Source organism: Canis lupus, chromosome 29, assembly GCF_003254725.2.
Source record: "Canis lupus dingo isolate Sandy chromosome 29, ASM325472v2, whole genome shotgun sequence".
Classification (NCBI taxonomy): domain Eukaryota; kingdom Metazoa; phylum Chordata; class Mammalia; order Carnivora; family Canidae; genus Canis; species Canis lupus.
Window position 1 is genome coordinate 17,883,426 of NC_064271.1, and position 13,449 is coordinate 17,896,874.

Sequence of the window (13,449 nt, forward strand, 5' to 3'; positions counted from 1 at the left end):
TTAAACCCGGAGAAAGGGAAGTGTGTAAGCCATGGTTCATGAAAGAAAAGTCATTTGCTATTTATAAACCATAAGAGAATCCATGATTACATTTTTACTAATGTTTATTGTCCCTCTACTGCATTTATTACTTCATCAAATTTATTTAATCAGTGAACACTTCTTGAACAAATAAATAAAATGCATACAATACATTGAACAAATGCAGAGTATAAAGAAATGAATCTTACCTTTTAGGAGTATACTTTTAATAATACCATTGGCATACATGAAGAATTCGTGTCATTTTTTTTCAGTAAGTCTAAATGAAATGCTTACTGAGTCCTGGGAAGTATGTAGGATCTAGGAAGGCCCATCAGTTCAAATACCAGTCCAGCGTAGCAATGGCGGTAGTGGTAGTGGTAGTAATATTAATGAAAATTGCTAACATTTATTAAGAACATGCTCCCTGTATTAATTAGTTAAGTTATACCCTGTGTTAAGTACTAGACATGAATTATTTCATTTAATCCTGGAAATAATATTATAACATAATATATCATTAAACTTGATTTACAGATGGGGAAACAGTTTCAGGAGCTTAAGTAACTTGCCCAACTTCACACAGTTTTAGCAAATCCAAGCTCCAACTCAGGAAGTTTACCTGCAATGCCTATGCTCTTTAGCCCCACACTTTTCCCACAAGTATGCTATAGCGTGATAAGAGATATGATGTGTGACCCAAACCAAGCATGTGAGATCATATACATGAGGGAACAGCACATGAGAACTATGAGAGGTGGTGATTTCAGAGAACCGTACACAGTAGAGTGGAATAACAAAGAAGGAAAAACCAGGGACCATATTGTTAACATCTTGTATTGCATGTTAAGAAGTGGAAGTCATTTGAATCTTTGCATTTTCATCTGCATTTTTTTAAAGATTGTACTTATTTATTTATTTAGAGAGAGAGAGAAAGAGAGCAGGTGAGTAGGGGGAGGGGCAGAGAGAGAGGGAGAGAGAGAATTTCAGGCTGACTCTGAGCTGAGCACAGAGCCCAACGTGGGGCTTGATTTCACAACTCTGAGATCATGACCTCAGCCAAAATCGAGTTGGATGTTCAGCCAACTGAGCCACCCATGTGCCCATTTCATCTGCATTTTTAAACAATCACCTTTGTTACACGGTAAAAACAGTGGCAAGACTAGGAAGAGTCAGAGTGAGATTGTACCAAAATAGGAGAGCTTGATGACATAGTAAGAAATAGGAAATTAAGTTAGCATGAAAGGTACTAGAGTTAGGTACGTTAACATGTGGAATTGCACAATACATTCATCTCTTATAATGGATGAGTTTATTTTGAGTGGCTTGGGGGCTTATAACATTTCTCCACCTGGAATTGAAGCAGTGGGTAAATCATAAATAACTAGAAACAGACTTTAGGAAAGCTATGATTTTAATCTTGACTGCACTCATTCTGGGAAGGTTTTGTAAAAGTGGGAACAGTAAAGATACTAAAAATACCATTTCGCAAGAAAACTTTAAGGAATTAGATAATTTCTACATCTTATTTCTTCTAACTATTTTCTTCTGAAGCCCATATCAATGGAGAAGCTCTGACCTGGGTATTTTTCCTACTACAGCTGCTTGTTTTATTATAGCTGAATAAGATGGGAGCATGAGAAAAGCACAAAGAAGTAAAGACACTTGGAAACTGAGCAGAATCATTTATATTTCTCCAACAAGGAGAAATGTGTTCTTAGTTCAAAGATTGTTGAAACTAATCTGCCTTAGGCTACCCAGGACAGAAGTTCTGATGATGCTGTAGAGTGCATAAAATCAGGCGATCATCAGAGCCTTCCATCTGTCATAAAAGCTTCTGTGTATAAGAGTAGTGTGCAAAGAGCAGTAGTAGCTGCTTTGTTCCAGTTTATTTCACCTACTTCATTCTCTTGAGATTGAAATAGTCATTATTTCTCTGCAAAACTTGAATGCTGCCCTGGTAATCAGCTTAGTAAACTATCTCAGAGAGCCACAGCTGATTAGAGTCCTAATAACTTGTTTGTGACAGTCACTTGAACAAGTATAATGGGTCTGGTTTTTAATTAAAGGAGAAAAAAAAAAGATGACTTCTATAGGAAAAGGAGAAATTATTTCATGTTTTAAAATATAAATCTATAGGACTCTAGATGTACATACCTATAACCATATAAAGACGTATAACTCATGTGAAGAATATTATCAAAATAATAGGTACCTCAGGATGTCCTTAATATAGACTCTGAGGGATGCATTTGACCTTAGGGAATTTTCTCCTTCTTGTTTCCATGACTAAAGGCAGCATTGGAGTTATAAAGGATGGTGAAAATGAGGTAGGACAAGTGGAAGTCCAGAGGTAAAAAAACAAAATCAGACCTCCAGTAATTACGTAGAATTCCGCATGGGACAAAACTCACTGATTTCAGAATTACAAAGTATTTGTTTCACTTTATATTTATCTAGTACAAAATCTAATTAACCTTCCTATTGATGCAAATGATTCAGATGAGTTTTAATACTTAGGCAGTTTATATAGATTGTTAAGAGGTCATGGCTAATGCCACCATTTGCAGAACTGGTCAAAACTGTTGTTTGACATATGGTCCCTTACACTTAGAAGACCCCAACACATGCTGTTAGATGTGGTTATGTGCTTCCCCAAAATCCTGTTTTTCTAACAAGAAAATCATTCTGCTAGTGATACTGCATGAGCACACACACACAAAAAAAAGAACATACTTTTCCAAGTGCCTCAATTCTACTATTTTTGCACAAAATAGTTAAAATAGCTGCTCAAGAAGCCTTTGAAGTCTCAACATGTATCCCTAAATCCAGTGACTCCAGTGGGTTTTGTTTGGAGGATAATTTTCAGTTATAATTAAGTACGTAAAAAAAAAAAAAAATTAAGTACGTAACATTATTGAGGAGTACAATAGATTTTCAATGTTTAGCCTCAATTCTAACAAATATGAAGAAATAAAAAGCAAACTACCCCTTGCTAAAGGTTGCATTTTCTATTTTAATGTTTCTCACTTTATCATCTACATCATGTCAGTTTACAGCAAATTATTGTGGCTGCAAATTCAGAGCTCTTCATCACACCAGTGTTTCATGTGTTTTCTTTGCGTCAGAATCTGAATGACCCTTCTCTACTAGTAATAGGAAAGCTTGGAATCACCCCCAAGAGAGAACAATCTAATGATTAGCTACTAAGGAAAACATCGGAACTCTGACTGTGAGCTAAGAGTCTGCAAATAAATTCACTGTCCGAAAACAGAGCTTAAAGCCGTAAACCTCACATTGTTCTGGTTTCCCTCACCAGTTTGCCTGTAAGTTACTACATCGCCCTTGTGGCCCAAAAGGGGTGATGCATGTCCCCAAGTGCTCAATTTATGCATTTCAACCCTTGGGAGATTGGCTTCCTTGTTCAGTACAATTTGAATCAACATTAAATGAAGCATTAGAGCTCAGGAGGTCTTAAAAGGTAATTGGGAATTTTAAAAACCAATAATGTTTAAAAAGGTAATTAGGAGTAAAACTGATGTTCTTGTCTGGAATCATGGTAAATGTATAGAAGATCTTTGGGTTTTGAGAATCTTTTATGTCATTTATTATACAAACGCCATGAATCATCTCAAAGAGAAGGATTGACATTTTTTTAAAAAAAGGACTAATACAAAAAAATTAAAAATAAATAAAAATAAAAAGGACTAATACAACTTACTTCAAGATTTGAAGTCTTACAAAGTGAACTAAATATAGTATAACAGATATGAGTTAATAAATGATCAAAACACAATATGTCACATTTGGACTAATTTAGGAAAATAAGGTTTGTCTCTCCGGTGAGACTTAGTTGAGGGGGAGGTTTGGATGCTGAACATTCCATCTGAAAATTGGATCGAGGAACAGGAGGCTGTTTCGTATACTTTCCCTGACGTTTCCCTCTATAGTTTGACATATACAATAAAATTGATATCTGAGGTCTAGGATCAGTTGGGACAAACATATGAAAGAAAAATCACAAAGAAACATATTAGCAAGTGCCAAATTATAATCAGGTGAACTCTACTTCCACCAATTCCCAATGTATAAGAGATAATGGTGGAAGTTTGTCATTAACATCACGAACTTATAATCATATAATACCATAATTTTATAAGATTAAATTATAGTTTTATAAAATTAACCACAAGGTTATTTTAATGAACATCTTTTTAAAAAATAAAAAGTAGAAAATAGCTTTTGTAAAAAGTTAAAATTTACAATGGGGTTTGGGAAATAGGATCTATGAAAGCTCACGTTCCTCAGATTTTTCAAGTAATGTGTGTCCCATAATGAGCACAGTTAGGCTGACTTATGGTGTGAGCTGAGGAACAAAGAGGGGTGGGGATAGCATCTCCGCAGACATGGCTAAGTGATCACGCATGCCATTTCGGGTCATTCTTAGGACATTCATGAGGCCGGTATGCCAGCTTTTGTCATTTCACAGGAGGCTGAGAGAGAAGAAGTGACCTGGCCAGAGTCCTACAAGACATCCTCAAATCCTAGAACCTCTGGTTGTGACAACCATATAGCAACTGCCATTCTACATTTAGAACAGTTTTCTGATATTTTGAAAGACACTCCCAATGTGGACAGACATTCCTTATTTGAGGAGAGGCTTATGCAGTGGTACCATAATGTTGACCATGAGCAGAAAGAAGTTCTGGGTAGGGTGGAATAGGTGCGGTGCTGGGAAGATGGGAGTAGAGAATGAAAGAAGGGTTGGTAGAAATCCTTAAGCATCAGGATGAAGGGCTGGCTTTTGTAAATGTTGCCTGGAAAGTAACTGAAGATGCTTTGAATACAGTATTGATAGCATATTAAGGATAGATACTTAGTAAATTATTCTGATAATTTGCTTAACAAATTGTTGTTTTACATCACATAATGTAAATGTTGACTTTTTTTCTTCATATCAACTAAGAAAATAAAAGTCTTACTTACTCCTAAAATCTGACTCCCAAGGCCATGCATGTTGGGGCCCAGACTACTTCTATAACTTCATCTCCTTCTCCTCTCTGTGTGCCCCTGGACTTTGAGCTCCACACTTGCCCTTAAGCCGACAGAACATGCATTAACCTCAGGGCCTTTGCACTTGCTCTCCCTGAAGTGACTTCCCCCAAAACAGCACCTCTCTCTGGCATTGCATCCTGTTCACTTTCTATTCTTTTAAAAACTTCCCTTTTCTAGATAACTTATCACCACTTGATATTACATATTTGCTTCTTTCTTTCTTCCTTCCCTTGAAATGTGACCTCCAGAAGTGATGGGATTTTTTTTTTTTCTGTTTGCTGTTGCATCCCCAGGACACTGGGGAGTGGATAAAGATTTTGGAGCCTGCAGTTAGGTGCCCTTTTAAAGAAAAAGTTAGAAAAACTACAAGACAAAATAGAAATGAAACTTAATATTTATTTATTTGGAATGCAAAAAAATTACAAAGTTTACAATGCTAGCAAGTACCACAAGCATTATAAAATCTGAAAAACAAAAGACTTTTTATTACTTAATTGCCGGACCCATCTCTATGCATTTTTCCTCCACAGTTTTTGGTAACATACTCTTTGATTGCCTCTTTAAATTATAATAATTTTATAATATAATCTTCTATAGAAAGAATAGGAATATAATTGGTTTTTTTCTCCAGTATAGCCGATCAGATTTTTTTAAGAAAAATCATTGATTAGAAACACCTTTTAATTTCAGCATTATTGCTACATCTTTTATACAATTTTTTAATTGTTGTCCAGTATGAGAATCCCTATAAGATTCTGTAGCATATGAACCATAATATTTGGAAGAATATTTCACAGACTAGCTTCTGGCTCTATACATTTCTAGCCTGTTTTTTTCTCCACCACACACAGTCCTAGGCGCCCTGGGATACAAACATTGCATTACAACTTCAGGCCCTGCTGCCTCCATTTCAGCATTAGGTGATTGAGTTTGCACAATGGGCAGTACAAATACTCTGGAATCCATTTCTACACCAGAATACCATAATAACCTACCTGTACATGGAAGTGACTGTGAATCATGTATGTAGGTTCCAGTCAACCTAGCCTAAGTACACAATAATTCTACTTCCTTTAGCTCAGTTCCAGAAATAGTCATGCCCATCCGAACACTCTACAGCACGACAGAGGGGAGTTGGGATAGACATGGTTAAGACAGCAATCATAACCATTTGCAGTTAAAACATTTTGCTGTCGCAAAATCTATAAAGGAATGTGGCTCTGTGAACAATTTGCTAGGGATCCATACCAGTAAGGGACCCTGAGTCTCAGCCCTTTTTAGCTTGGTAGTAAATCCATTTCTTCCAGCATCTAATAGTACTTGTAGATACAAAGTAGACATTCAAAATATATTTGTTGAGTGAATGAATGAACTAAAGTTACTTCTTTGAGGCTTTTCCATAGTACTGTAAATCAGAGAGCCTTTCAAATTAAATTGGACCCATTAGCTACAGGTTATATTTATCATATTAAAACTCTGCTGAATCTCTGATGTGATGTGGGATCTATTCTTAATACAAAATATGTCAAGAAGATTTATTCCTTATAAGCACAGATATATTGACCCTTTCTTGTTTCTTTCTATGGAGAAATTCACAATTTCTGCATAATTTTATAGCCCTGTCAAGTACATTTTCTCAGGAGTATGCCCTAAGCAGAGCTATTACTTGGAATGTTTTACTACTCAAATTATGGAACAACTTTCTTCAGTGTATATGTTATATTTGCCTTTTTAGGAAGGACAAAGTCTACTCTGTCACCTTTAATTTTTTTATTTTTGCGAATCCCAGGAAAAGAATTGTCTAAATTTTTAAAATGATACTATACAGCTAGAAGGAGCTGAAAACTGAAGGCCCAAGTTTTCCAGGATGGAACCAAAATATAAATTTATTTAAATTTTAAGTTAACTGCCTAATATGAAAATAGAGATGGTGCTAGGAAGGAAATTGACAGGTCCAATATGAATTCTTAGCTGAACGGATTTGCTTAGGATTCACAGCCTTCATAACTCTCCTTCATTTTCTTATCCACGGTTAGCAGAGCTATCTCACTGCTAATCACTGAAGTACCTATAAAACCAAATGATCTTTTATAAAACCTGACTCTGAGTATCCATTTATGAACCATTGAAAAACCATGTGCCACTTTCTGGATCTGGAATCTTTCCGAGAATGTCAGAATCAAAATGCTTCTTGTAATGCTGAATTTTTCCATTTGACATTCAGATTGAGATAGCTGAGAGAAGAGAAAAAGCTTGGATGCAAATAGCGATATATTAACGGCAGTGTTGTAGCCTTACTGCTGGGCTTTCTTCCACGTGCTTAATTCAGGAGAATGGAATAGTGTGAGGTTGTGATGAAAGAAGTAGGCCTCCATTGGACAAATCAATGGTGAATCAAACACGGGCAGTATTTCCCACATTGACCTCATTGTATCTTTTTAAATGTTTTACTTTTTCAAAATTTCAAATTAATCTTGGGACCTAATTGGAACATACACAGTGGTTAGTAGGGAAAGGTAAATATAGGTAGACAAAGCCATCTGTTTTGGGTAGGATAGTGAAAAAAAAGCATACACATCCATTATAAGGTAGATTTTTCTATTAGGTAATGCATGTGTATTGGTTTTAAAAAGTGACCCTTTGAGGTACCCTCTCAGGGAGCCTGGTACTGGTCATGCTGATTGATTGGGAGTTTAGAGTAAAATGTTTTAAAGTCAAAGTCTCTGGCAGATAATTTGCTATTGTACTGTTGTTTATTATAGCTTGAAGTAGGGAGAAATAAATCTGTTTAAAAATATTTTTAAATGGATAAAATTATAGACTGCTTGTTAAAAATCCTTCACAATAAGTAAGTGTTATAAGTAGAGGAGGGCAAGTCATGTTTTATCTAGAACAGACATATTTCAGTTTGATTAGAAAAAGAAAACAATTTTTTCCTTAGTGTCATTCAGCTAGTGTAATGAGCATTATTGATTAAAATGTTAGAATCAATAAGGATCTAAAATTGGAGTAGAGGAGACTTTAAGGAGGTAAAAAAGACTGTGCTCTGTCAAGCAAGCTGACAATTAAATGCTTTGTGAAAAACTGATTTTCTTAAGCGTGAACGGTCAACGGTACTTCTTGGCTTTCATGGGCATATGCCGTTCTAGGGCATGCAGGAACATGTAAATCAACAAATATATATTGTTATCAGATTCATACACTAAATATTTGTAAATATCACATACTACGGAAAGCTAATTGTAACACATTAGCCCATCTGACTATGTATTATTAAGCTTTGTAAAGAGTTCTGTGTCATGTTAATGCTTGTTGGGTCATTGAACAGCCAATGAAACTTAACATGTTTCTTCTTAGAATCCAATTATGTATAATAATACAATTACATGTTGTCAAGTTCTTTCTAAAATTTTAGCAGTAATGTTTAAAGCCCCTTATTCCTCTTCTTCTTAATTCAGCAGTATCAAAATCTAGCAAATGTATTGGACTTCTGTAGTGCAGCATAAGTGAATTAGATATATCTCGGATAGTAGCAATTGCATTATAGACCTTCCATTTGCAAGGAAAAACTGACCAGACTTAGGTAAATACATGTGTAAAAAAACACCAAACTATGGGGAGGTAAATTCAAAATAGAAAAAAGTCAGTCGAAATATTCATAAATAGAAAAGCGAAGTAAAAAAAAAAATGTGGTCATATGAATTTTATGAAAAACATCTAAACATAGTGAGCATTTTAGTGAAATGTATGCAAAAGATACCCCTAAAGAACAATTCAGAGAACAGCACCTGAAAATGTTAACAAATAAACATAGCCTCTAAGAGCTGCCAAAGAGAAAAATGTGGCAGGACATAAAAGAAATGCCTTAAAAGTGAAGGCAAAGGACAAAGGCATACCAATCACTAAATTCAGGGATTGAATTCTGAATTTTCTCAGGGTTGCTCTGGGCATCACATTCCTGTATAACTAATTAAAAATTCCTTTCAAAAATTTTACAGTCCTTTAGACTGGGTCCAAGAAACATACTTTAAAAAAATAGATTCTGGGGGCACCTGGGTGACTCACTCAGTTAAGCGTTGGCCTTCTGTTCAGGTCATGATCCAGAGTCCCCGGATCACCCCAGGTTGGGCTCCCTGCTCAGTGGAGAGTCTGCCTCTCCCTCTGCCTCTCACCCCACTCATGCACTCTTGCAAACTCTCTTTCTAATAATTAAAATTTTTAAAAATAAAAAATTTTGATCTTCATGAATAATAATTTTACTGTTTATTTTTCTAAGATATTCGGCATAAATTGGTATAAATCTATTAACTATCATGTAGACTTGTATGAAAAATTAGGTATTCTTTTCTTTTAAGTTAAAAGAATCTCAGAAAAAAATAATAAAATACCAGTAAGATACTAGTAAAAATAATATCTGATAATAGAAATTATTTTATTTCTGTTTTTTTATGTTTATGTATATAAACTCTTTCATAAACAGTTCATTATGAGTTTGTTAAATTTAAATACTTAGTTTAGGACCCCAATCATGTAGTTCTATAATCTATTTTTAACCATATATCCTAGGGATGCCTGGGTGTCTCAATGTTTGAGCATCTGACTCTTGATCTCAGCTCAGATCTTGATCTCAAGGTCACAGGTTCAAGCCCTGCATTTGGTTTAAAAACAAAACAAAACAGGTGTTCTGTGTAAAAAAAATCAATGGTTCATTGTCTAGTTGCTTCCATTTTGGCTCGGTATTTTTGTTTTGTTTTGTTTTGTTTTGAAATTAGTGTAGGGAAAAATAATTTTCCCTCTATCTTTCTGAGTTCTTAGCTAAGACCCCTATAGTAAAAGACAGATTAATGAGAAAAAAACAAATAGAAGTTTATCAACATGTATACCTCATGAGTACATGGGGGATACCCAAAGAAACATGAGTAACCCTCTGAGAAGGCAGATTTAAAATAGTTTATTCTGTTTCCCTTCATTAGTAACCCATGCTATCTTGAAGTGCTTAATGGGAACCATGGCATTTGACTTGCTTTTGCCTTTGCACACAGATGCACCCTGAGTGTGACCCTGGAGCAGGCCATCATTCTGGCCAGAAGCCACGGGCTGCCTCCTCGCTACATCATGCAGGCTACAGATGTGATGCGGAAGCAGGTAAGCCTCACGCGCAGTTTAGGAATTGTTTTCTAGGACCTAGATTTGAAGGTTTCTTTTAATCAGGATTTATCAGGTTTCATCAGAATTAATCAGCATTTATCAGATGTCTGATGGATGCCTGGACGTGGAGGACATCTTTCCAGGCTCACAGGGTAAATGTGAACAAGAAACACTCCTAGGGATGAAGGGCAGTACAGACATCTGTGTGAGGGTTCTCCAAGAAATTTAGCCAATCTATAACACAGAGATGTCTAAGGAGGTAAGCTGAAGGAGGAAAGGGGTTGGATGGGCATATTGGGCAAGAGTGGATTTGGGGCTTAGGTGAAGGATGAGGTCAAAGGATGCATGGCATTTTCAGGGCATTGCAGGTGATTTACTAAAGGTCTGGGAATAGATTGAAGAAGGGAGTGGATACAAAGAAGAGGGAAGAATTGAGGGGCCTGCTTGCTCCTGGAGCTCCCAAAGGGAATTCCAAGCCATGCCGAGAAACTTGTGCATTATTCTAAAAATAAAGCACATACCTCAAATTTTCCTTCAAAGGATGAATAGCAATCTTAGAAATGTCATTAGGTCACTGAAGTATTTACAGGTGGGAATATACCCTCTTATAAAGAGGAGGGATGTTTGATATTATACCCAATAGTATTTTAAATGTGACAGTTTGGTTTTGGTTTTTAACTCTTAAAATTCTTTAAAAGATGAGAAAAATGTACCAACCTCCAATTTATTGATCATTAGGAAAATGTACCTAATCTCATAGGAAAGACAGAGCTTATTAGAAACACAGAAGAAGTTTGAAAAGATCAATTTTCTATTTCATTCTGCCACTTTTTCCCAGGGTTACCACAAAAAATTGCTCAGTTGGTTTGAATTGCCCAATGATAGTGAGTTTGGTTATTTTTTAAAGATTTACTTACTTATTTGAGAGAGAGAGAGAGCATGAGGAGGGAAAGGGAGAGAGTCTCAAACAGACTTTCCACTGTGCCTGAGCCCCCTGTGGGGTTGATCACACAACCCTGAGATCTGGACCTGAGCTGAAACCAAGAGACACTTAACCAACTACACCACCCAGGTACCCCCAAGTGACTTGGTTTTTAAGATATGCTTTTGTAGTTAAAACTGCTTTATTTACTCAAGACTTGGTGTATAACTCTTACACAAACATACAAATCCCTGTGGGTTTGCTCCCAAGATTACACTACAGAATAAAAACAAAACAAAACAAAACACATGGAGACAATCAAGAGGCCAGCAGCAGTTTGGAGTCTGCAATGCAGAAATAAGGTGCAACCAGAGGATCTACACTGGAGCTTCAGGCTGGGAACCCTGGAGCTGGAGACTGAAAAACCAGGATCTCATAAAGCCCAAGAGGGATTTGTTAAGTAAAGGTTAGGTCCACAAGAAGCACAGGACGCACTGTGGTTCAGCTGGAAAAGGGCAAATAAGGATGCAAATGCCAGCAGATTTTGGAAGGATTTTTTGGAAGATTGATATACAAATTTGGTTTTAAAAAGTAGATCAGGGTAAACTTGTGATTATCCATACAAAGATCAAGTTTGGGATGCCAAAAATACAGAAAGAGACTAAACATTTTATTTCACTCTGCTGCTGTGAGAGGAAGTTTGCAATAAGACTTGGAGGAGCCGTCTTAAAATTATGGTTTTTGGCAAGACTAAGAGACTAGTATTAGCCTGTTTTCAAATAGTCTAGTATGGGAGTCATCATGAATTGCCTGGGTATACATTCATACTATATGGACTTTAATAATCAAAACCTTTGAATTCTCACAACTGAGAAAACAGAGATAGATAAAATAGAGAGAGAAAGTAAAAATCATATTTATATGAGCTTTAATGACTTTTTAACCAGTGCAAACCTTTCTGAGGTACAATGTACCTATGATATTTACATATATTATTAGTATATATGATTATGTATTGATATAACTTATGGCAACTGAAAAGTTTTGAAGTTTCTTGTAAAATCCTTGTTGATTTCTGAATTGTGACACTTTTGAGTATTTATCACTTCTTCCCCCTTCCATATTTTAAAAATAAATACATTTAGAATGGGTAGCTTCCCTCCATTGTTGTTTGTTTCTCTTCTCCAAGTGGCTTAGAGACAAAGACTGATTTCTCACTTCTGCATGAAAGATCAGAGAGCTTGAGGCCTTCTTTTTGGAGAAACTGGGCTAAACTGATGCACAGAGATATTTTTGCAATATTCCTTCTGTTGCCCATCCTCTCCCCAGTGTTCAGCTGTTACAGGTGGTGGGGTTAGTGGCAGGGATCAACTCTGCAAGCCAACTCTACCTGCCTGCAATCTGAGTAGTTAGAACACAGGTGGGAATCAAAGATCTAACTTTTCTCTTCCTTTGCCTCTCAATCATGTAGATAAAATTCTCCGGAGACTGAGTGGTTGGGATATTTGCCAGGTTAATGAATAATATTTTCTAAGATCTTTAGTTTCTGAAGAAGAAGCTCTTCAGTATGACTTATCCTTCTAACTCCAGTATTGTTTTCATGTACAGATTTTGTAGACTTGTTAAATGCCCTGATTGAGTTGGAAGGAAAGCTGAAAGATAGAAGGAAGGGTACTATGCCCTTTCTAATGTTTTGATAACGATTATTATAATCCTAGGCAGCACTTTTACCTAACCAACTGATCTGATTAACAAAAGGCTTGAGGGGAAAGTTCTCATTGACATTAGAAACAAAGTTTTCTATCCTATAAATTATATGTTCCAAGTATTATTTGGTAGGAGCCTATCTCAAAAATTTTTTGAGCTTTTTAATAAAACTGGAATTTCAAATAATTCTATCTCCTTACCTATAATATCAGAGCATTATACTGGGCACCAATAACAAAGACTGGTGGTCCTTGCCCCATCTCATGGTGGTCACTAGAGACAAATCATCATGATACAGACACCAACAGACAGGTGGTATACAACCTCAGTGTTTTAGGACATGAGACAGGTAATAAATGAGTGAGTGACTAGACTGTGAGCCCCTCAATGGCTGGGACACTGAGTATGTTTATTTTGGTGGCATGGGTTTCCAGAAAAGTACCTAGCAGAGAGTACGCACTGAATGATGTGTGGGCAATGAATTAGTTCTAACTAGGATAACTGGGAAAAGGCTTCATGCTGAAAGTGATAATATGATAGTGGCTTAAGAGCATAGATTCTTGAGCTGAACCACCTCAGTTTGAGTCCCAGCTCCA

The 13,449-nt window shown here is 36.2% G+C and overlaps 1 protein-coding gene across 1 annotated transcript in view; it reads left to right on the forward strand.

Annotated features, from left to right (window-relative positions):
* The window catches only part of PREX2 (phosphatidylinositol-3,4,5-trisphosphate dependent Rac exchange factor 2), a 288,100-nt gene that overhangs the window by 258,721 nt on the left and 15,930 nt on the right, over positions 1-13,449 (forward strand). Inside the window, exon 38 of the mRNA XM_025477924.3 lies at positions 10,119-10,221. Coding sequence (XP_025333709.1) covers positions 10,119-10,221 — 103 coding nt within the window. The remainder of the gene's footprint in view (positions 1-10,118; positions 10,222-13,449) is intronic.